Genomic DNA, 24424 nt, shown 5'->3' with positions numbered 1-24424 from the left:
CTTGTGGTTTATGCAAGTATAGGCTTATAAGCTGGACACGAGTTCTCTCACATTGACAGTGGCTTGACGAAAAATGCAGACTGACCCCTCACTCATCTGGTGCCTTCGGGAGGTAGAGATGTTTGAGATATATATCTCGAACTATCTACTTCTTTTGTAAGGTCTGATGGCATAGTGGGTTAAAGCATACTAGTTATGCCAGCTACTGGAAGGTAGTTGTGCTTTCTGGGTTCGAGTCCCACTGGTGGGTGTTGTCCAAAGATTGTTTATCTTCACTTGTGGTTTATGCAAGTATAGGCTTATAAGCTGGACACGAGTTCTCTCACATTGACAGTTGCTTGACGAAAAATGCAGACTGACCCCTCACTCATCTGGTGCCTTCGGGAGGTAGAGATGTTTGAGATATATATCTCGAACTATCTACTTCTTTTGTAAGGTCTGATGGCGTAGTGGGTTAAAGCATACTAGTTATGCCAGCTACTGGAAGGTAGTTGTGCTTTCTGGGTTCGAGTCCCACTGGTGGGTGTTGTCCAAAGATTGTTTATCTTCACTTGTGGTTTATGCAAGTATAGGCTTATAAGCTGGACACGAGTTCTCTCACATTGACAGTGGCTTGACGAAAAATGCAGACTGACCCCTCACTCATCTGGTGCCTTCGGGAGGTAGAGATGTTTGAGATATATATCTCGAACTATCTACTTCTTTTGTAAGGTTTGATGGCGTAGTGGGTTAAAGCATACTAGTTATGCCAGCTACTGGAAGGTAGTTGTGCTTTCTGGGTTCGAGTCCCACTGGTGGGTGTTGTCCAAAGATTGTTTATCTTCACTTGTGGTTTATGCAAGTATAGGCTTATAAGCTGGACACGAGTTCTCTCACATTGACAGTGGCTTGACGAAAAATGCAGACTGACCCCTCACTCATCTGGTGCCTTCGGGAGGTAGAGATGTTTGAGATATATATCTCGAACTATCTACTTCTTTTGTAAGGTCTGATGGCGTAGTGGGTTAAAGCATACTAGTTATGCCAGCTACTGGAAGGTAGTTGTGCTTTCTGGGTTCGAGTCCCACTGGTGGGTGTTGTCCAAAGATTGTTTATCTTCACTTGTGGTTTATGCAAGTATAGGCTTATAAGCTGGACACGAGTTCTCTCACATTGACAGTGGCTTGACGAAAAATGCAGACTGACCCCTCACTCATCTGGTGCCTTCGGGAGGTAGAGATGTTTGAGATATATATCTCGAACTATCTACTTCTTTTGTAAGGTCTGATGGCATAGTGGGTTAAAGCATACTAGTTATGCCAGCTACTGGAAGGTAGTTGTGCTTTCTGGGTTCGAGTCCCACTGGTGGGTGTTGTCCAAAGATTGTTTATCTTCACTTGTGGTTTATGCAAGTATAGGCTTATAAGCTGGACACGAGTTCTCTCACATTGACAGTGGCTTGACGAAAAATGCAGACTGACCCCTCACTCATCTGGTGCCTTCGGGAGGTAGAGATGTTTGAGATATATATCTCGAACTATCTACTTCTTTTGTAAGGTCTGATGGCGTAGTGGGTTAAAGCATACTAGTTATGCCAGCTACTGGAAGGTAGTTGTGCTTTCTGGGTTCGAGTCCCACTGGTGGGTGTTGTCCAAAGATTGTTTATCTTCACTTGTGGTTTATGCAAGTATAGGCTTATAAGCTGGACACGAGTTCTCTCACATTGACAGTGGCTTGACGAAAAATGCAGACTGACCCCTCACTCATCTGGTGCCTTCGGGAGGTAGAGATGTTTGAGATATATATCTCGAACTATCTACTTCTTTTGTAAGGTCTGATGGCGTAGTGGGTTAAAGCATACTAGTTATGCCAGCTACTGAAAGGTAGTTGTGCTTTCTGGGTTCGAGTCCCACTGGTGGGTGTTGTCCAAAGATTGTTTATCTTCACTTGTGGTTTATGCAAGTATAGGCTTATAAGCTGGACACGAGTTCTCTCACATTGACAGTGGCTTGACGAAAAATGCAGACTGACCCCTCACTCATCTGGTGCCTTCGGGAGGTAGAGATGTTTGAGATATATATCTCGAACTATCTACTTCTTTTGTAAGGTTTGATGGCGTAGTGGGTTAAAGCATACTAGTTATGCCAGCTACTGGAAGGTAGTTGTGCTTTCTGGTTCGAGTCCCACTGGTGGGTGTTGTCCAAAGATTGTTTATCTTCACTTGTGGTTTATGCAAGTATAGGCTTATAAGCTGGACACGAGTTCTCTCACATTGACAGTGGCTTGACGAAAAATGCAGACTGACCCCTCACTCATCTGGTGCCTTCTGGAGGTAGAGATGTTTGAGATATATATCTCGAACTATCTACTTCTTTTGTAAGGTCTGATGGCGTAGTGGGTTAAAGCATACTAGTTATGCCAGCTACTGGAAGGTAGTTGTGCTTTCTGGGTTCGAGTCCCACTGGTGGGTGTTGTCCAAAGATTGTTTATCTTCACTTGTGGTTTATGCAAGTATAGGCTTATAAGCTGGACACGAGTTCTCTCACATTGACAGTGGCTTGACGAAAAATGCAGACTGACCCCTCACTCATCTGGTGCCTTCGGGAGGTAGAGATGTTTGAGATATATATCTCGAACTATCTACTTCTTTTGTAAGGTCTGATGGCGTAGTGGGTTAAAGCATACTAGTTATGCCAGCTACTGGAAGGTAGTTGTGCTTTCTGGGTTCGAGTCCCACTGGTGGGTGTTGTCCAAAGATTGTTTATCTTCACTTGTGGTTTATGCAAGTATAGGCTTATAAGCTGGACACGAGTTCTCTCACATTGACAGTGGCTTGACGAAAAATGCAGACTGACCCCTCACTCATCTGGTGCCTTCGGGAGGTAGAGATGTTTGAGATATATATCTCGAACTATCTACTTCTTTTGTAAGGTCTGATGGCGTAGTGGGTTAAAGCATACTAGTTATGCCAGCTACTGGAAGGTAGTTGTGCTTTCTGGGTTCGAGTCCCACTGGTGGGTGTTGTCCAAAGATTGTTTATCTTCACTTGTGGTTTATGCAAGTATAGGCTTATAAGCTGGACACGAGTTCTCTCACATTGACAGTGGCTTGACGAAAAATGCAGACTGACCCCTCACTCATCTGGTGCCTTCGGGAGGTAGAGATGTTTGAGATATATATCTCGAACTATCTACTTCTTTTGTAAGGTTGATGGCGTAGTGGGTTAAAGCATACTAGTTATGCCAGCTACTGGAAGGTAGTTGTGCTTTCTGGGTTCGAGTCCCACTGGTGGGTGTTGTCCAAAGATTGTTTATCTTCACTTGTGGTTTATGCAAGTATAGGCTTATAAGCTGGACACGAGTTCTCTCACATTGACAGTGGCTTGACGAAAAATGCAGACTGACCCCTCACTCATCTGGTGCCTTCGGGAGGTAGAGATGTTTGAGATATATATCTCGAACTATCTACTTCTTTTGTAAGGTCTGATGGTGTAGTGGGTTAAAGCATACTAGTTATGCCAGCTACTGGAAGGTAGTTGTGCTTTCTGGGTTCGAGTCCCACTGGTGGGTGTTGTCCAAAGATTGTTTATCTTCACTTGTGGTTTATGCAAGTATAGGCTTATAAGCTGGACACGAGTTCTCTCACATTGACAGTGGCTTGACGAAAAATGCAGACTGACCCCTCACTCATCTGGTGCCTTCGGGAGGTAGAGATGTTTGAGATATATATCTCGAACTATCTACTTCTTTTGTAAGGTCTGATGGCGTAGTGGGTTAAAGCATACTAGTTATGCCAGCTACTGGAAGGTAGTTGTGCTTTCTGGGTTCGAGTCCCACTGGTGGGTGTTGTCCAAAGATTGTTTATCTTCACTTGTGGTTTATGCAAGTATAGGCTTATAAGCTGGACACGAGTTCTCTCACATTGACAGTGGCTTGACGAAAAATGCAGACTGACCCCTCACTCATCTGGTGCCTTCGGGAGGTAGAGATGTTTGAGATATATATCTCGAACTATCTACTTCTTTTGTAAGGTCTGATGGCGTAGTGGGTTAAAGCATACTAGTTATGCCAGCTACTGGAAGGTAGTTGTGCTTTCTGGGTTCGAGTCCCACTGGTGGGTGTTGTCCAAAGATTGTTTATCTTCACTTATGGTTTATGCAAGTATAGGCTTATAAGCTGGACACGAGTTCTCTCACATTGACAGTGGCTTGACGAAAAATGCAGACTGACCCCTCACTCATCTGGTGCCTTCGGGAGGTAGAGATGTTTGAGATATATATCTCGAACTATCTACTTCTTTTGTAAGGTCTGATGGCGTAGTGGGTTAAAGCATACTAGTTATGCCAGCTACTGGAAGGTAGTTGTGCTTTCTGGGTTCGAGTCCCACTGGTGGGTGTTGTCCAAAGATTGTTTATCTTCACTTGTGGTTTATGCAAGTATAGGCTTATAAGCTGGACACGAGTTCTCTCACATTGACAGTGGCTTGACGAAAAATGCAGACTGACCCCTCACTCATCTGGTGCCTTCGGGAGGTAGAGATGTTTGAGATATATATCTCGAACTATCTACTTCTTTTGTAAGGTTTGATGGCGTAGTGGGTTAAAGCATACTAGTTATGCCAGCTACTGGAAGGTAGTTGTGCTTTCTGGGTTCGAGTCCCACTGGTGGGTGTTGTCCAAAGATTGTTTATCTTCACTTGTGGTTTATGCAAGTATAGGCTTATAAGCTGGACACGAGTTCTCTCACATTGACAGTGGCTTGACGAAAAATGCAGACTGACCCCTCACTCATCTGGTGCCTTCGGTAGGTAGAGATGTTTGAGATATATATCTCGAACTATCTACTTCTTTTGTAAGGTCTGATGGCGTAGTGGGTTAAAGCATACTAGTTATGCCAGCTACTGGAAGGTAGTTGTGCTTTCTGGGTTCGAGTCCCACTGGTGGGTGTTGTCCAAAGATTGTTTATCTTCACTTGTGGTTTATGCAAGTATAGGCTTATAAGCTGGACACGAGTTCTCTCACATTGACAGTGGCTTGACGAAAATGCAGACTGACCCCTCACTCATCTGGTGCCTTCGGGAGGTAGAGATGTTTGAGATATATATCTCGAACTATCTACTTCTTTTGTAAGGTCTGATGGCGTAGTGGGTTAAAGCATACTAGTTATGCCAGCTACTGGAAGGTAGTTGTGCTTTCTGGGTTCGAGTCCCACTGGTGGGTGTTGTCCAAAGATTGTTTATCTTCACTTGTGGTTTATGCAAGTATAGGCTTATAAGCTGGACACGAGTTCTCTCACATTGACAGTGGCTTGACGAAAAATGCAGACTGACCCCTCACTCATCTGGTGCCTTCGGGAGGTAGAGATGTTTGAGATATATATCTCGAACTATCTACTTCTTTTGTAAGGTCTGATGGCATAGCGGGTTAAAGCATACTAGTTATGCCAGCTACTGGAAAGTAGTTGTGCTTTCTGGGTTCGAGTCCCACTGGTGGGTGTTGTCCAAAGATTGTTTATCTTCACTTGTGGTTTATGCAAGTATAGGCTTATAAGCTGGACACGAGTTCTCTCACATTGACAGTGGCTTGACGAAAATGCAGACTGACCCCTCACTCATCTGGTGCCTTCGGGAGGTAGAGATGTTTGAGATATATATCTCGAACTATCTACTTCTTTTGTAAGGTCTGATGGCGTAGTGGGTTAAAGCATACTAGTTATGCCAGCTACTGGAAGGTAGTTGTGCTTTCTGGGTTCGAGTCCCACTGGTGGGTGTTGTCCAAAGATTGTTTATCTTCACTTGTGGTTTATGCAAGTATAGGCTTATAAGCTGGACACGAGTTCTCTCACATTGACAGTGGCTTGACGAAAAATGCAGACTGACCCCTCACTCATCTGGTGCCTTCGGGAGGTAGAGATGTTTGAGATATATATCTCGAACTATCTACTTCTTTTGTAAGGTCTGATGGCGTAGTGGGTTAAAGCATACTAGTTATGCCAGCTACTGAAAGGTAGTTGTGCTTTCTGGGTTCGAGTCCCACTGGTGGGTGTTGTCCAAAGATTGTTTATCTTCACTTGTGGTTTATGCAAGTATAGGCTTATAAGCTGGACACGAGTTCTCTCACATTGACAGTGGCTTGACGAAAAATGCAGACTGACCCCTCACTCATCTGGTGCCTTCGGGAGGTAGAGATGTTTGAGATATATATCTCGAACTATCTACTTCTTTTGTAAGGTCTGATGGCGTAGTGGGTTAAAGCATACTAGTTATGCCAGCTACTGGAAGGTAGTTGTGCTTTCTGGGTTCGAGTCCCACTGGTGGGTGTTGTCCAAAGATTGTTTATCTTCACTTGTGGTTTATGCAAGTATAGGCTTATAAGCTGGACACGAGTTCTCTCACATTGACAGTGGCTTGACGAAAAATGCAGACTGACCCCTCACTCATCTGGTGCCTTCGGGAGGTAGAGATGTTTGAGATATATATCTCGAACTATCTACTTCTTTTGTAAGGTCTGATGGCGTAGTGGGTTAAAGCATACTAGTTATGCCAGCTACTGGAAGGTAGTTGTGCTTTCTGGGTTCGAGTCCCACTGGTGGGTGTTGTCCAAAGATTGTTTATCTTCACTTGTGGTTTATGCAAGTATAGGCTTATAAGCTGGACACGAGTTCTCTCACATTGACAGTGGCTTGACGAAAAATGCAGACTGACCCCTCACTCATCTGGTGCCTTCGGGAGGTAGAGATGTTTGAGATATATATCTCGAACTATCTACTTCTTTTGTAAGGTCTGATGGCGTAGTGGGTTAAAGCATACTAGTTATGCCAGCTACTGGAAGGTAGTTGTGCTTTCTGGGTTCGAGTCCCACTGGTGGGTGTTGTCCAAAGATTGTTTATCTTCACTTGTGGTTTATGCAAGTATAGGCTTATAAGCTGGACACGAGTTCTCTCACATTGACAGTGGCTTGACGAAAAATGCAGACTGACCCCTCACTCATCTGGTGCCTTCGGGAGGTAGAGATGTTTGAGATATATATCTCGAACTATCTACTTCTTTTGTAAGGTTTGATGGCGTAGTGGGTTAAAGCATACTAGTTATGCCAGCTACTGGAAGGTAGTTGTGCTTTCTGGGTTCGAGTCCCACTGGTGGGTGTTGTCCAAAGATTGTTTATCTTCACTTGTGGTTTATGCAAGTATAGGCTTATAAGCTGGACACGAGTTCTCTCACATTGACAGTGGCTTGACGAAAAATGCAGACTGACCCCTCACTCATCTGGTGCCTTCGGGAGGTAGAGATGTTTGAGATATATATCTCGAACTATCTACTTCTTTTGTAAGGTCTGATGGCGTAGTGGGTTAAAGCATACTAGTTATGCCAGCTACTGGAAGGTAGTTGTGCTTTCTGGGTTCGAGTCCCACTGGTGGGTGTTGTCCAAAGATTGTTTATCTTCACTTGTGGTTTATGCAAGTATAGGCTTATAAGCTGGACACGAGTTCTCTCACATTGACAGTGGCTTGACGAAAAATGCAGACTGACCCCTCACTCATCTGGTGCCTTCGGGAGGTAGAGATGTTTGAGATATATATCTTGAACTATCTACTTCTTTTGTAAGGTCTGATGGCATAGTGGGTTAAAGCATACTAGTTATGCCAGCTACTGGAAGGTAGTTGTGCTTTCTGGGTTCGAGTCCCACTGGTGGGTGTTGTCCAAAGATTGTTTATCTTCACTTGTGGTTTATGCAAGTATAGGCTTATAAGCTGGACACGAGTTCTCTCACATTGACAGTGGCTTGACGAAAAATGCAGACTGACCCCTCACTCATCTGGTGCCTTCGGGAGGTAGAGATGTTTGAGATATATATCTCGAACTATCTACTTCTTTTGTAAGGTCTGATGGCGTAGTGGGTTAAAGCATACTAGTTATGCCAGCTACTGGAAGGTAGTTGTGCTTTCTGGGTTCGAGTCCCACTGGTGGGTGTTGTCCAAAGATTGTTTATCTTCACTTGTGGTTTATGCAAGTATAGGCTTATAAGCTGGACACGAGTTCTCTCACATTGACAGTGGCTTGACGAAAAATGCAGACTGACCCCTCACTCATCTGGTGCCTTCGGGAGGTAGAGATGTTTGAGATATATATCTCGAACTATCTACTTCTTTTGAAAGGTCTGATGGCGTAGTGGGTTAAAGCATACTAGTTATGCCAGCTACTGAAAGGTAGTTGTGCTTTCTGGGTTCGAGTCCCACTGGTGGGTGTTGTCCAAAGATTGTTTATCTTCACTTGTGGTTTATGCAAGTATAGGCTTATAAGCTGGACACGAGTTCTCTCACATTGACAGTGGCTTGACGAAAAATGCAGACTGACCCCTCACTCATCTGGTGCCTTCGGGAGGTAGAGATGTTTGAGATATATATCTCGAACTATCTACTTCTTTTGTAAGGTCTGATGGCGTAGTGGGTTAAAGCATACTAGTTATGCCAGCTACTGGAAGGTAGTTGTGCTTTCTGGGTTCGAGTCCCACTGGTGGGTGTTGTCCAAAGATTGTTTATCTTCACTTGTGGTTTATGCAAGTATAGGCTTATAAGCTGGACACGAGTTCTCTCACATTGACAGTGGCTTGACGAAAAATGCAGACTGACCCCTCACTCATCTGGTGCCTTCGGGAGGTAGAGATGTTTGAGATATATATCTCGAACTATCTACTTCTTTTGTAAGGTCTGATGGCGTAGTGGGTTAAAGCATACTAGTTATGCCAGCTACTGGAAGGTAGTTGTGCTTTCTGGGTTCGAGTCCCACTGGTGGGTGTTGTCCAAAGATTGTTTATCTTCACTTGTGGTTTATGCAAGTATAGGCTTATAAGCTGGACACGAGTTCTCTCACATTGACAGTGGCTTGACGAAAAATGCAGACTGACCCCTCACTCATCTGGTGCCTTCGGGAGGTAGAGATGTTTGAGATATATATCTCGAACTATCTACTTCTTTTGTAAGGTCTGATGGCGTAGTGGGTTAAAGCATACTAGTTATGCCAGCTACTGGAAGGTAGTTGTGCTTTCTGGGTTCGAGTCCCACTGGTGGGTGTTGTCCAAAGATTGTTTATCTTCACTTGTGGTTTATGCAAGTATAGGCTTATAAGCTGGACACGAGTTCTCTCACATTGACAGTGGCTTGACGAAAAATGCAGACTGACCCCTCACTCATCTGGTGCCTTCGGGAGGTAGAGATGTTTGAGATATATATCTCGAACTATCTACTTCTTTTGTAAGGTCTGATGGCGTAGTGGGTTAAAGCATACTAGTTATGCCAGCTACTGGAAGGTAGTTGTGCTTTCTGGGTTCGAGTCCCACTGGTGGGTGTTGTCCAAAGATTGTTTATCTTCACTTGTGGTTTATGCAAGTATAGGCTTATAAGCTGGACACGAGTTCTCTCACATTAACAGTGGCTTGACGAAAAATGCAGACTGACCCCTCACTCATCTGGTGCCTTCGGGAGGTAGAGATGTTTGAGATATATATCTCGAACTATCTACTTCTTTTGTAAGGTCTGATGGCGTAGTGGGTTAAAGCATACTAGTTATGCCAGCTACTGGAAGGTAGTTGTGCTTTCTGGGTTCGAGTCCCACTGGTGGGTGTTGTCCAAAGATTGTTTATCTTCACTTGTGGTTTATGCAAGTATAGGCTTATAAGCTGGACACGAGTTCTCTCACATTGACAGTGGCTTGACGAAAAATGCAGACTGACCCCTCACTCATCTGGTGCCTTCGGGAGGTAGAGATGTTTGAGATATATATCTCGAACTATCTACTTCTTTTGTAAGGTCTGATGGCGTAGTGGGTTAAAGCATACTAGTTATGCCAGCTACTGGAAGGTAGTTGTGCTTTCTGGGTTCGAGTCCCACTGGTGGGTGTTGTCCAAAGATTGTTTATCTTCACTTGTGGTTTATGCAAGTATAGGCTTATAAGCTGGACACGAGTTCTCTCACATTGACAGTGGCTTGACGAAAAATGCAGACTGACCCCTCACTCATCTGGTGCCTTCGGGAGGTAGAGATGTTTGAGATATATATCTCGAACTATCTACTTCTTTTGTAAGGTCTGATGGCGTAGTGGGTTAAAGCATACTAGTTATGCCAGCTACTGGAAGGTAGTTGTGCTTTCTGGGTTCGAGTCCCACTGGTGGGTGTTGTCCAAAGATTGTTTATCTTCACTTGTGGTTTATGCAAGTATAGGCTTATAAGCTGGACACGAGTTCTCTCACATTGACAGTGGCTTGACGAAAAATGCAGACTGACCCCTCACTCATCTGGTGCCTTCGGGAGGTAGAGATGTTTGAGATATATATCTCGAACTATCTACTTCTTTTGTAAGGTCTGATGGCGTAGTGGGTTAAAGCATACTAGTTATGCCAGCTACTGGAAGGTAGTAGTGCTTTCTGGGTTCGAGTCCCACTGGTGGGTGTTGTCCAATGATTGTTTATCTTCACTTGTGGTTTATGCAAGTATACGCTTATAAGCTGGACACGAGTTCTCTCACATTGACAGTGGCTTGACGAAAAATGCAGACTGACCCCTCACTCATCTGGTGCCTTCGGGAGGTAGAGATGTTTGAGATATATATCTCGAACTATCTACTTCTTTTGTAAGGTCTGATGACGTAGTGGGTTAAAGCATACTAGTTATGCCAGCTACTGGAAGGTAGTTGTGCTTTCTGGGTTCGAGTCCCACTGGTGGGTGTTGTCCAAAGAATGTTTATCTTCACTTGTGGTTTATGCAAGTATAGGCTTATAAGCTGGACACGAGTTCTCTCACATTGACAGTGGCTTGACGAAAAATGCAGACTGACCCCTCACTCATCTGGTGCCTTCGGGAGGTAGAGATGTTTGAGATATATATCTCGAACTATCTACTTCTTTTGTAAGGTCTGATGGCGTAGTGGGTTAAAGCATACTAGTTATGCCAGCTACTGGAAGGTAGTTGTGCTTTCTGGGTTCGAGTCCCACTGGTGGGTGTTGTCCAAAGATTGTTTATCTTCACTTGTGGTTTATGCAAGTATAGGCTTATAAGCTGGACACGAGTTCTCTCACATTGACAGTGGCTTGACGAAAAATGCAGACTGACCCCTCACTCATCTGGTGCCTTCGGGAGGTAGAGATGTTTGAGATATATATCTCGAACTATCTACTTCTTTTGTAAGGTCTGATGGCGTAGTGGGTTAAAGCATACTAGTTATGCCAGCTACTGGAAGGTAGTTGTGCTTTCTGGGTTCGAGTCCCACTGGTGGGTGTTGTCCAAAGATTGTTTATCTTCACTTGTGGTTTATGCAAGTATAGGCTTATAAGCTGGACACGAGTTCTCTCACATTGACAGTGGCTTGACGAAAAATGCAGACTGACCCCTCACTCATCTGGTGCCTTCGGGAGGTAGAGATGTTTGAGATATATATCTCGAACTATCTACTTCTTTTGTAAGGTCTGATGGCGTAGTGGGTTAAAGCATACTAGTTATGCCAGCTACTGGAAGGTAGTTGTGCTTTCTGGGTTCGAGTCCCACTGGTGGGTGTTGTCCAATGATTGTTTATCTTCACTTGTGGTTTATGCAAGTATACGCTTATAAGCTGGACACGAGTTCTCTCACATTGACAGTGGCTTGACGAAAAATGCAGACTGACCCCTCACTCATCTGGTGCCTTCGGGAGGTAGAGATGTTTGAGATATATATCTCGAACTATCTACTTCTTTTGTAAGGTCTGATGACGTAGTGGGTTAAAGCATACTAGTTATGCCAGCTACTGGAAGGTAGTTGTGCTTTCTGGGTTCGAGTCCCACTGGTGGGTGTTGTCCAAAGAATGTTTATCTTCACTTGTGGTTTATGCAAGTATAGGCTTATAAGCTGGACACGAGTTCTCTCACATTGACAGTGGCTTGACGAAAAATGCAGACTGACCCCTCACTCATCTGGTGCCTTCGGGAGGTAGAGATGTTTGAGATATATATCTCGAACTATCTACTTCTTTTGTAAGGTCTGATGGCGTAGTGGGTTAAAGCATACTAGTTATGCCAGCTACTGGAAGGTAGTTGTGCTTTCTGGGTTCGAGTCCCACTGGTGGGTGTTGTCCAAAGATTGTTTATCTTCACTTGTGGTTTATGCAAGTATAGGCTTATAAGCTGGACACGAGTTCTCTCACATTGACAGTGGCTTGACGAAAAATGCAGACTGACCCCTCACTCATCTGGTGCCTTCGGGAGGTAGAGATGTTTGAGATATATATCTCGAACTATCTACTTCTTTTGTAAGGTCTGATGGCGTAGTGGGTTAAAGCATACTAGTTATGCCAGCTACTGGAAGGTAGTTGTGCTTTCTGGGTTCGAGTCCCACTGGTGGGTGTTGTCCAAAGATTGTTTATCTTCACTTGTGGTTTATGCAAGTATAGGCTTATAAGCTGGACACGAGTTCTCTCACATTGACAGTGGCTTGACGAAAAATGCAGACTGACCCCTCACTCATCTGGTGCCTTCGGGAGGTAGAGATGTTTGAGATATATATCTCGAACTATCTACTTCTTTTGTAAGGTCTGATGGCGTAGTGGGTTAAAGCATACTAGTTATGCCAGCTACTGGAAGGTAGTAGTGCTTTCTGGGTTCGAGTCCCACTGGTGGGTGTTGTCCAATGATTGTTTATCTTCACTTGTGGTTTATGCAAGTATACGCTTATAAGCTGGACACGAGTTCTCTCACATTGACAGTGGCTTGACGAAAAATGCAGACTGACCCCTCACTCATCTGGTGCCTTCGGGAGGTAGAGATGTTTGAGATATATATCTCGAACTATCTACTTCTTTTGTAAGGTCTGATGACGTAGTGGGTTAAAGCATACTAGTTATGCCAGCTACTGGAAGGTAGTTGTGCTTTCTGGGTTCGAGTCCCACTGGTGGGTGTTGTCCAAAGAATGTTTATCTTCACTTGTGGTTTATGCAAGTATAGGCTTATAAGCTGGACACGAGTTCTCTCACATTGACAGTGGCTTGACGAAAAATGCAGACTGACCCCTCACTCATCTGGTGCCTTCGGGAGGTAGAGATGTTTGAGATATATATCTCGAACTATCTACTTCTTTTGTAAGGTCTGATGGCGTAGTGGGTTAAAGCATACTAGTTATGCCAGCTACTGGAAGGTAGTTGTGCTTTCTGGGTTCGAGTCCCACTGGTGGGTGTTGTCCAAAGATTGTTTATCTTCACTTGTGGTTTATGCAAGTATAGGCTTATAAGCTGGACACGAGTTCTCTCACATTGACAGTGGCTTGACGAAAAATGCAGACTGACCCCTCACTCATCTGGTGCCTTCGGGAGGTAGAGATGTTTGAGATATATATCTCGAACTATCTACTTCTTTTGTAAGGTCTGATGGCGTAGTGGGTTAAAGCATACTAGTTATGCCAGCTACTGGAAGGTAGTTGTGCTTTCTGGGTTCGAGTCCCACTGGTGGGTGTTGTCCAAAGATTGTTTATCTTCACTTGTGGTTTATGCAAGTATAGGCTTATAAGCTGGACACGAGTTCTCTCACATTGACAGTGGCTTGACGAAAAATGCAGACTGACCCCTCACTCATCTGGTGCCTTCGGGAGGTAGAGATGTTTGAGATATATATCTCGAACTATCTACTTCTTTTGTAAGGTCTGATGGCGTAGTGGGTTAAAGCATACTAGTTATGCCAGCTACTGGAAGGTAGTTGTGCTTTCTGGGTTCGAGTCCCACTGGTGGGTGTTGTCCAATGATTGTTTATCTTCACTTGTGGTTTATGCAAGTATACGCTTATAAGCTGGACACGAGTTCTCTCACATTGACAGTGGCTTGACGAAAAATGCAGACTGACCCCTCACTCATCTGGTGCCTTCGGGAGGTAGAGATGTTTGAGATATATATCTCGAACTATCTACTTCTTTTGTAAGGTCTGATGACGTAGTGGGTTAAAGCATACTAGTTATGCCAGCTACTGGAAGGTAGTTGTGCTTTCTGGGTTCGAGTCCCACTGGTGGGTGTTGTCCAAAGAATGTTTATCTTCACTTGTGGTTTATGCAAGTATAGGCTTATAAGCTGGACACGAGTTCTCTCACATTGACAGTGGCTTGACGAAAAATGCAGACTGACCCCTCACTCATCTGGTGCCTTCGGGAGGTAGAGATGTTTGAGATATATATCTCGAACTATCTACTTCTTTTGTAAGGTCTGATGGCGTAGTGGGTTAAAGCATACTAGTTATGCCAGCTACTGGAAGGTAGTTGTGCTTTCTGGGTTCGAGTCCCACTGGTGGGTGTTGTCCAAAGATTGTTTATCTTCACTTGTGGTTTATGCAAGTATAGGCTTATAAGCTGGACACGAGTTCTCTCACATTGACAGTGGCTTGACGAAAAATGCAGACTGACCCCTCACTCATCTGGTGCCTTCGGGAGGTAGAGATGTTTGAGATATATATCTCGAACTATCTACTTCTTTTGTAAGGTCTGATGGCGTAGTGGGTTAAAGCATACTAGTTATGCCAGCTACTGGAAGGTAGTTGTGCTTTCTGGGTTCGAGTCCCACTGGTGGGTGTTGTCCAAAGATTGTTTATCTTCACTTGTGGTTTATGCAAGTATAGGCTTATAAGCTGGACACGAGTTCTCTCACATTGACAGTGGCTTGACGAAAAATGCAGACTGACCCCTCACTCATCTGGTGCCTTCGGGAGGTATAGATGTTTGAGATATATATCTCGAACTATCTACTTCTTTTGTAAGGTCTGATGGCGTAGTGGGTTAAAGCATAATAGTTATGCCAGCTACTGGAAGGTAGTTGTGCTTTCTGGGTTCGAGTCCCACTGGTGGGTGTTGTCCAAAGATTGTTTATCTTCACTTGTGGTTTATGCAAGTATAGGCTTATAAGCTGGACACGAGTTCTCTCACATTGACAGTGGCTTGACGAAAAATGCAGACTGACCCCTCACTCATCTGGTGCCTTCGGGAGGTAGAGATGTTTGAGATATATATCTCGAACTATCTACTTCTTTTGTAAGGTCTGATGGCGTAGTGGGTTAAAGCATACTAGTTATGCCAGCTACTGGAAGGTAGTTGTGCTTTCTGGGTTCGAGTCCCACTGGTGGGTGTTGTCCAAAGATTGTTTATCTTCACTTGTGGTTTATGCAAGTATAGGCATATATATATATATATATATATATATATATATATATATATATATATATATATATATATATATATATGTATATATATATAAATATATATATATATAAATATATATATATATATATATATATATATATATATATATATATATATATATATATATATATATATATATATATATTGGTGTATACTGGCAGCAGGTTTTCTGTCAAACATGTTTCATTGAATATGACCGCATATTCTGTATTTATTATTTTCTGGTTTAGGGCTTCTATCCCTCTAACTATTTTCCTAGCATCAGGGCTTAATTGAAATAGGAGTTCTCCAAAACTCATTTTCGTACTTTTAAGGTGAAGAAAAGAAGTGATTTACTATAGAGTGTATTACACTTATTTATTTAATTTGCACAACGTTTCGAACCTCCATGGTTCATTCTCAAGTGAACAGATCTTACAATATTACAGATCTTATTGGCCCATACTTTTCTTCACCTTAAAAGTACGAAAATGAGTTTAGGAGAACTCCTATTTCAATTAAGCCCTGATGCTAAGAAAATAGTTAGAGGGATAGAAGCCCTAAACCAGAAAATAATAAATACAGAATATGCGGTCATATTCAATGAAACATATATATATATATATATATCTATATGTTTCATTGAATATGACCGCATATTCTGTATTTATTATTTTCTGGTTTAGGGCTTCTATCCCTCTAACTATTTTCTTAGCATCAGGGCTTAATTGAATTAGGAGTTCTCCAAAACTCATTTTCGTACTTTTAAGGTGAAGAAAAGAAGTGATTTACTATAGAGTGTACTACACTTATTTATATAATTTGCACAACGTTTCGAACCTCCATGGTTCATTCTCAAGTGAACAGATCTTACAATACTAGTTGATTTTATACCCGCACTGGGTCAGGTGATAATACAATAAAGGTGAAAACATGGGGGGATACATAAGGGATAAATGTGAGGTGAAACATAGGGGTAACTGCAGAGGGCTTATTGGCCCATACGAGGCAGCTCCTATCTAAACACAAAGATTAATCCAGTGTAATTGGCCTATTATGTTGGACATTGTCTTCTGTGTTGGCATCGATATGTTCTTGTCTTGTCCTTAATAAGAATATCGGTTTCGAAGATTTCCCTCGCATGAAAAACATATGGAAAAACGCAGTTTTTAAAAAATGCTTGTTTTTTCCCATCACAGATGTGACATCTATATAGCATGTATATAAAAAGCCGCTCGGATGCGAATGGAACATTGTGTAAAAATTTCAAAGCAATTGGGGAAGAACTTTCGTAGATTAGCGATTTTGAACAAACGAACATTTCCATTTTTATTTATATAGATTGCATGTGCTAGAATAAGGTCTGCCTTGCCTGGAGCCCATGTCATTAGGGCCGAGAACAGCACCCTCCTTGGAGCCCCCCTCGGGTCTAACGCCATTGAGGAGATCCTTGACAAGAAAATCGCAGAGCTTAGGAGGATGGAAGACTAAATACGTGACATCGATGCCCACGATGCTTTTTATCTCCTCACCAAATGCCTATCCCTTCCGAGGCTAACCTACTTTCTGAGGTGCGCCCCATCTTACGACAGCCGAAAGCTTGAAGAGTATGACCTTTTACTGAAGACCATGCTGGAAAAAGTTGTTAACCTCTCTCTCAACGAATGCCAGTGGAAACAAGCCACTCTTCCTGTTAGGCTCGGTGGCTTGGGTGTTCGCACTGCTACCCAAATTCCTGTCCCAGCCTTCCTGTCTTCCTCCTCAGCATCAGATGACCTGGTTAAGGATATTCTACCTGACACCCTGAGTGATGTAGCAGGGATACAGGACCCCCACTACACGGAATGCGACACGAAATGGGGTGCCATGGCAGACCCAGCACTCAGACCAGCCATACCGAAAGCCAAGAAACAATCCAGCTGGGACAGCCCCATTGTAGACAAAGAAGCCACAGCTTTGCTGGAGGCAGCAAAACCCCCAGTGATCGTGCACGCCTCACAGCTGTGCAGGCTCCCCATGCAGGTGACTTCCTTTTGGCAGTCCCTCGAATTCCGATGAGGTAACTGAGGCAGATCACAGACACACAGTGGGCATCAATGCTTACCACACACATACAGACAATGCTGCAAACTCAGACACAGTCACCCAGGACTCAGCAGAGATCCCAAACAATACCGAATTCTTCTCAAGAAACGAAACCCACACGGTTAACTACAAGATCCTCAAAGAACGTATACGAACTCAGCACGTAAAATTCCAACACAATATCCATAATGCTAATACGAAATACGTCTACAATTATATAATGTCGCATGCTTTCAACCAAACCCCCATAACCATTCAACAGATAAGCAGCAGTCTGTTTAACACAATGCACAACCTTGTTGTTTGTTATCGCTACTTCCTGGGAGGTCTGAACGCCAAATACAGAACACTGGGACACGGATGGAACAACCAGGCAGGAGATGCCATCCACAATATGATAAGGAACGTCAATCTAACCCACCTGGGCCCAGACTTCCCAACTTATGTCAGACAAGGACACAGTGGTAAACCAGACATAATACTGTCAAACAACCACCACTTCTTAAACACCCGCATAGAAAGGGGCCCAGAGAGCACAAGCGACCCCCTACCAATAATAATGAAGCTATCGGCTAACCCCATTCAGAAACCCTCACCACCAAGACTTCAATACACAAAAAACTGACTGGGAAGCGTTCAAAAGCAGTGCACAGGAAATCAGTGTCACAGACTTTAATGGAAAGGAAACATCATGCATAAATACAGAGCTAAATACGTGTATTAGCACCATAGAAAAATGCATGAACGATCATATCCCCGTAGCTCACCACATAATGCTCCCACACCCCCAAGCCACTGAGACACTTAGGACACTGCAAACCAGATATAACAATCCTCTACAACTCATAACGCACAACGGGTGGACGGACGAGCACAAAAGACTATAAAGAAAGTTACAAGACGAGCTTTAAGATCTATACAAAATAGAATACACCAAAAAATGGGATGCCCTAATAAGCAAAATTTAAGCCGACTACAGAAACCCAGGAAAGTTCTGGAAGAAAGTGATGGAAAACTCAGGTGAAGGAACACCCTGAATCATAGACGCTTAAGGAAATAAACTCTATGAGGAAAGTGAACAAGAACAGGAATTCAGGAAGTTCTGTGAAAAAATATTCAGGATAAACCCGGAAACAAATTTAAACTTTTGCCCCATTATTGAAAGGGAAATTACAACTCAAGTCGTTAACTGAGCTGAAGCACTACTCCCGACGCAAACAATAGACCTTAACAACATCTGCAATGACTGCCACCTTATGAAACACATAACCATTGCAGAGGTCCATAAAACAATTATGGGTTCCAAGAACACGGCGCTGGGCAACAGCAAGATAAATAAGATGGTATTATCCAACCTACCAGTGATTGCACTCCATCAATACACTTGTATAGTAAATACAGCTCTTGCATCTGAACTATTCCCCACATACTTCAAGAATGCCACAATAGGATTAATGCCCAAGCCAGGTAAACCCCCAACCCAAACTGAAAATTACAGGCCAATTTCCCTCCTCGAAGTACGAGGCAAAATATTTGAAAAAATAATCAGTCAGAGACTTGTGAAGTACATGGAAGAGGAGAAGTATTACACCAGGCAGGAAGGGTTTAGGAACCGCAGAGGGCCCAATACAGCAATAGCCCTGATCTACGAGCATATAGCCAACGCAGTGTCGAAAAAAGATCAGTGTAATATAGTGCTTAGAAACGTTTCGAAAGCCTTCGAAAAAGTATGGCACACAGGCCTAAAATATAAGATATATGAGCTAGGATTCCCTGTGAGATTTACAGCTACTATCTGCAGCTTTATAGACAACAGAACTGCTAGGCTCAATATCGGCAGCTACTTGGGTGACTGAATAATAGAACTGAAAAGTGGAGTACCACAAGGAAGCTGCCTCTCCCCCACTCTATTCAACATATTTGCAGGTGACCTACCCCAACCCCAACATGGAGAATACATCACGTACGCTGACGATATCACCCAAATAATATGCCAACCGGGTCCTTACCTTGAGGTGCTTCCGGGGCTTACCGTCCCCGCAGCCCGGTCGTCGACCAGGCCTCCTGGTTGCTGGACTGATCAACCAGGCTATTGGACGCGGCTGCTCGCAGTCTAACGTATGAGTCACAGCCTGGTTGATCAGGTATCCTTTGGAGGTGCTTATCCAGTTCTCTCTTGAACACTGTGAGGGGTTTGCCAGTTATGTCCCTTATGTGTAGCGGAAGTGTGTTGAACAGTCTCGGGCCTCTGATGTTGATAGAGTTCTCTCTCAGAGTACCTGTTGCACCTCTGCTTTTCAACGGGGGTATTCTGCACATCCTGCCATGTTTTCTGGTCTCATGTGATGTGTTCTCATTTCTGTGTGCAGGTTTGGGACCAGCCCCTCTAATATTTTCCACGTGTAAATTATTATGTATCTCTCCCGCCTGTGCTCAAGGGAGTACAGATTTAGGCTCTTTAGTCGGTCCCAATAGTTTAGATGTTTTACTGAGTGGATTCTAGCAGTAAAGGATCTCTGCACACTCTCCAGGTCAGCAATTTCTCCAGCTTTGAAAGGGGCTGTCATTGTGCAGCAGTACTCCACTCTAGAGAGCACAAGCGTTTTGAAAAGTATCATCATCGGTTTAGCATCTCTAGTGTGAAAAGTTCTTGTTATCCAACCTGTCATTTTTCTTGCAATTGTGACGGCTACTTTATTGTGTTCTTTAAAGGTAAGGTCTTCCGACATGAGTACACCCAGATCCTTTACATTGCCTTTTCGTTCTATGTTATGATTTGCCTGAGTTTTGTACGTGGTTTCCGTTTTTATATTTTTATTTTTTCCATAGCGCATGAGCTGGAACTTATGTTCGTTAAACACCATATTATTTTCTGTAGCCCATAGAAAGACCTGATCTACATCTGATTGGAGGTTTGCCGTGTCCTCTATGTTGCCTACTCTCATGAAGATCCTAGTGTCATCTGCAAAGGATGATACAGTGCTATAGGTTATGTTCTTGTCTATGTCCGATAAGAGGATGAGAAAAAGTACTGGAGCAAGCACAGTACCCTGGGGGACTGAGCTCTTCACGGTTGATGGGCTGGATTTTATTTATTCTGTTAGTCAGTAAATTGTAGATCCATCTGCCTATTTTTCCGGTAATTCCTTTTGAACGCATTTTACGTGCAATAACACCATGGTCACATTTATCAAAAGCTTTTGCGAAATCTGTGTAAATTACATCCGCGTTTTGTTTGTCTTCCATATCATCTAATGCCATATCATAGTGGTCCAGCAACTGGGACAGGCAAGAGCGCACTGTTCTGAAACCATGTTGTCCGGGGTTATGGAGATGCTGAGATTCCATGGATTTTGTGATCTTACTTCTTAGCACTCTCTCAAAAAATTTTATGATGTGCGATGTTAGTGCTATCGGTCTGTAATTTTTTGCCTCTGCCATATTTCCTCCTTTATGAAGTGGTGCTATCTCTGCTGTTTTTAGTATATCAGGGATAACACCAGTATCTAGGCTTTGTCTCCACAGAATGTGGAGGGCCTGCGATAGTGGTTTTTTACCGTTCTTGATGAATATGGAGTTCCAAGAATCCGGGCCTGGTGCAGAGTGCATAGGCATACTGTTTATGGCTTCTTCAAAATCCAGTGGGGATAGGGTGACGTCTGATATATGATTTGATGTTGGTATCATATCCATGAAAAATTCATTTGAGTTATCAATCTTTAGTGCGTTTAATGGCTCGCTGAAAACAGTCATACTGTTTCCTCAGTAGCTCACTCATTTCTTTGTTGTCATCGGTGAAAGTTCCTTCTCCCTTTCGCAGGGGCCCGATACTAGATGTGGTTTTTGATCCTGATTTTGCATAGGAGAAAAAATATTTCGGATTTTTCTCTAATTCACTGATGAGCTTTTGCTCTCTTTGCCTCTCCTGGGTTTTGTATGATTCTTGTAGCTTGAGTTCAATTGTTTCTATTTCTCTACCTAACCTTCTTCGCCGTTCTTGAGATAGGGTGCGACTCTCAAGTTGCTCCGCGATTCGTTTTCTTCGCCTATATAGGGAACGACGTTCCCGTTCCAATCTGCATCTCGTCCTCTTTTTTTCTTAGGGGTATGCGGTTTGAACATATTTTTAGTGCTACTGAGCTTATTTTTTCCAGGCACTGGTTCAGGTTTGCACTTTCTAGCTGATCTTCCCAGTTTATTTCTGTGAAGTCCTGGTTTATTTGCTCCCAGTTTATCTGTTTATTATTGAAGTTGAATTTGCTGAAATCTCCTCCACCTAGAATCTGGACTGGTTTTGATGGTCTATTCCCCATGGTTGTCATAACTTCAATTAAGTTGTGATCTGAGTAACAGGTATTTGTAATCATTATGTTCCTGATCAATTCATCATTATTAGTGAAAATGAGGTCCAGCGTGTTCTCCTTCCTAGTTGGTTCTACTATTTGCTGGTTTAAGGCAAACCTGTCACACATTCGTAGCAGGTCATTTCCATGTGCCTGTTCATTTAGGCTACTTCCTGGTATTCTTTCTGATATTACTGTATTAGCCAGGTGCTTCCATTTCAGGTGTCGTAGGTTGAAGTCCCCAAGCAGGATGATGTTCGGAGCTGGATTTGCGAGGTTTTCCAAGCAGTGTTCTATTTTCATTAGTTGGTCTTTAAACTGCTGAGGGTTTGCCTCCGGTGACTTATATGCAAGGACAATAACTACATTTAGGATCTCTATTTTGATTATCAGCACTTCCACCATATCATTTGAGGTGTTTAGCAGCTCAGTACAGATGAGTGTGTCTTTGACGTAGAGGCTGACCCCACCCTGAAGCCGGTGTTTCCTCTCACATCTAAAAAGATTGTACTCTGAGATCCATATTTCACCATTATGGTAGTCCTTTGTGTGGGTTTCTGTTAGGGCTGCAAACAATGCATTTGCCTCATGAAGGAGACCATCTATAAAGTGAACTTTGTTGGATTTGCGTGTTTTTATACCCTGGATGTTGGCAAATATAAATGATGTTATCGTGTTAGTGGAAGTGCTGGATGCCTTACTTGGTGTTAATATCTAAGGCTCTGGTAAGGAGGCCACTGTGTTTGCGTCCTCTCTAGCATTTGACCGAGTTGGTGGTAGAGTCTGGTCATTTTCAGCCATTCTTCTCCTCCTCCTCTTGCTAAAAAATTATCCCAGTCGATGGAGTAGTGGCTGTTTTCATAGTGGCGGTCTGTCGGTTTTATTTGCTTGGTACCTCTTATATGAAAAGCTGGACATTCAGCATTGAAGCACTCTTTCCTGTCCAAAGAGTTCTTGCAAGCTTCTGGGTGAAAGAATTCGCAGCTTTTGGTACATTTACCTGTATTGAGGAGGTTTCTGCAAGTTCTAGGGTGATCGTACATGCATGTTCCATTTGCTCTTCCCGATATCCCATGTTTACAGGTTGCCCATTTGTAATACCAACTGATTTTAGGGTCTTGTTATGTTTGTGTTCCTTTGCCAGGGACCGCACTCTGCTGCGGCGTCCCCGATACTGTGCTCTGCTCTGGGGCCTGCGACACCGCGCTCTGCTCCGGTGCCATTGACACCGTGCTCTGCTCAGGCACCCCCGACTCCCTGCTCTGCTCAGGCGTCCCCGACTCCCCACTCTTCTCAGGCGTCTCCGACTCCCCGCTCTGCTCAGGCGTCTCCAACTCCCTGCTCTGCTCAGGCGTCTCCGACTCCCTGCTCTGCTCAGGCGCCCCCAACTTCCTGCTCTGCTCAGGCGTCCCTGACTCCCCGCTCTGCTCATGCGTCCCCGACTCCCTGCTCTGCTCCGGCGCCGCTGCCACCGAGCTGTGTGCTGCATCTGGTTGTACCTTGGTGTCATGTACAGTTTGTTTGAAGACATTAGAAATTGCTATACAGGCATTTATTAGTGATTCTCTGTTTTCGGCGGGAGTTTTATCCGGGATTTCCATCATCTTCAAAAAAGTTACATCATCCTTTTTGCAGAGCTAGTACACAGAGTGGTCACTGGGACCATTTCTCCTTGAATTATTAGTCATGTTGGCACATTTTTTGTGTATGGCTGCTGAACAGAGTTGGCAGTGAAAGCTCTGTTGGTAATCTACCTTCATGTTGCATTCTATGCACGTTCTTATCAAAGCCATTTTTGTTGAACACTTCTGTTCAGTGGTGGTGATCTTATAAGGTCTTACAAGGTGGGGTGTTGACCGTAGGGGGTTGACCGTGGGTGTTGACCGTGGGTGTTTACCAACTTGAGATAGGCCTGGAGGAGGCTGTATGGACTGGCAGTGTTGTTACCACGTGTCACACTCTTAATTTGTTTTGTTCACTTGTTACATTACTTGCATTTTCCCACTAGTTATCTTACAGTAGAGGCGTCTAGTTTCTGTGTCTGGCACTAGTTACCTGAGTACGTTACACTATTTGAAAGAATACACACAGTGGGTACTGGGGTGGGCCTACATCCAAATGGCCCTTGTTTACATACACACGACGGACTCATTTTGTGTATAAATTGTTAACTTGATAGTAAGATATGTTATCTGGTTTTTTTTTATAATAGACACGTTTTGCATAGAGATCTTAGCACTATGTGCACTGATTTCTTGATGTTTCAATAACGAGGGATGTGATTTAATGAGGACTTGGCAACTATCGCCTAAGGCCTCCTGGCACCACGAGGGCAGGCCTTGACTACACACGAATTTCACTTATTTTTCCTTGAACACAAACGGTCGGATGGTAATCACTATGACATATTGTTTAATATGTTGAGACACACTTTAAAAGTTATCTGACTGTGTTTAGTTCCTGTATCACTGAAATATCCCTAGATATATATTGTTTTCCGCGGAGCTCGCATAGCGTGGCCCTTTCCCTCTCACACCCAGAACGGAACGGGTCCATCAAAGCCACTACTAGCCGACAAGACCAAGGCAGCAATTAAATCCATAAACATCTTTGAGAAACAATGGAAAATCAGCACAAACAAACAAAAGTTCCAGATAATACACATTGCAAAATAAAACCCTGACCCCATTATCCCTGACAACTGCCCGATCCAATATAATAATAATAATAATAATAATAATAATAATAATAATAATAATAATAATAATAATGATAATAATGATAATAATAATAATAATAATAATAATAAAAATAATAAAAATAATAATAATAATTTATTTAGGAAAA

General features: G+C 43.3%; 2 protein-coding genes across 2 annotated transcripts in view; both read right to left on the bottom strand.

The window, feature by feature from the left end:
- LOC138351720 (S-layer protein-like) overlaps window positions 1-22652 on the bottom strand; it is a 50524-nt gene extending 27872 nt beyond the window's left edge. Inside the window, exon 1 of the mRNA XM_069303744.1 lies at window positions 22578-22652. Coding sequence (XP_069159845.1) covers window positions 22578-22652 — 75 coding nt within the window. The remainder of the gene's footprint in view (window positions 1-22577) is intronic.
- A 46-nt stretch (window positions 22653-22698) lies between these two features.
- LOC138351719 (uncharacterized) lies at window positions 22699-23181 on the bottom strand. The gene has a single exon (XM_069303743.1). It carries the CDS (start codon window positions 23179-23181, stop codon window positions 22699-22701), a length of 483 nt encoding a protein of 160 aa, XP_069159844.1.
- Between the last annotated feature and the right edge of the window lie 1243 nt (window positions 23182-24424).

The sequence above is a fragment of the Procambarus clarkii genome, chromosome 50, assembly GCF_040958095.1.
Source record: "Procambarus clarkii isolate CNS0578487 chromosome 50, FALCON_Pclarkii_2.0, whole genome shotgun sequence".
NCBI lineage: Eukaryota > Metazoa > Arthropoda > Malacostraca > Decapoda > Cambaridae > Procambarus > Procambarus clarkii.
This window is presented reverse-complemented; position numbering and strand designations above follow the sequence as displayed.